Below are 467 nucleotides of genomic sequence, written 5' to 3'. Positions count from 1 at the left end.
CCCCGCCGAGCCTTTGCTGCCTGCGCCATGGCTGACGGCGTCATCTTCAGCCTGGGGGGACTGCAGCAGCCAGGGCCTCACAACTTCTATTCCCGTCCCCACTTCGTCAACACTGTGGAGATGTTTGACCCTGCGCAGGGTGAGCTCTGTGTCCCTGGGTGGGGTGGGAGCGTCCCCTGTGGGTCCAGGATGCCTCCCTGAGATCTTGGTGTCCGTGCCCAAGGGACACTGTTCATATATGGGCTCTGAGCATCATCCGCTTGCACCCGTGGCAAGTCCCGCCCTGTGTTCCCTGGCCCTGGGGAGCCATTAGCCCAGCGGTGTCTGGGCCTCGGTGTGCGGAGAGGAGCCCTGCAGGGTGATGCTCACACCCTCTCACCCCCAGGTGTGTGGAGCAAGCCGAGCCGTGCCATCCGCATGAGGGAGAAGAGAGCTGACTTTGTGGCCGGCTGCCTCGGGGGACGAGC

At 64.5% G+C, this 467-nt stretch overlaps 1 protein-coding gene across 1 annotated transcript in view; it reads left to right on the top strand.

Moving 5' to 3' along the window:
- KLHDC8B (kelch domain containing 8B) overlaps window positions 1–467 on the top strand; it is a gene marked incomplete at its 5' end in the record, with an annotated part of 2,627 nt that overhangs the window by 712 nt on the left and 1,448 nt on the right. Inside the window, 2 exons of the mRNA XM_010144160.1 lie at window positions 2–139; window positions 386–441. Coding sequence (XP_010142462.1) covers window positions 2–139; window positions 386–441 — 194 coding nt within the window. The remainder of the gene's footprint in view (window position 1; window positions 140–385; window positions 442–467) is intronic.

The sequence above is a fragment of the Buceros rhinoceros genome, unplaced genomic scaffold, assembly GCF_000710305.1.
Source record: "Buceros rhinoceros silvestris isolate BGI_N320 unplaced genomic scaffold, ASM71030v1 scaffold20339, whole genome shotgun sequence".
Classification (NCBI taxonomy): domain Eukaryota; kingdom Metazoa; phylum Chordata; class Aves; order Bucerotiformes; family Bucerotidae; genus Buceros; species Buceros rhinoceros.
This window is presented reverse-complemented; position numbering and strand designations above follow the sequence as displayed.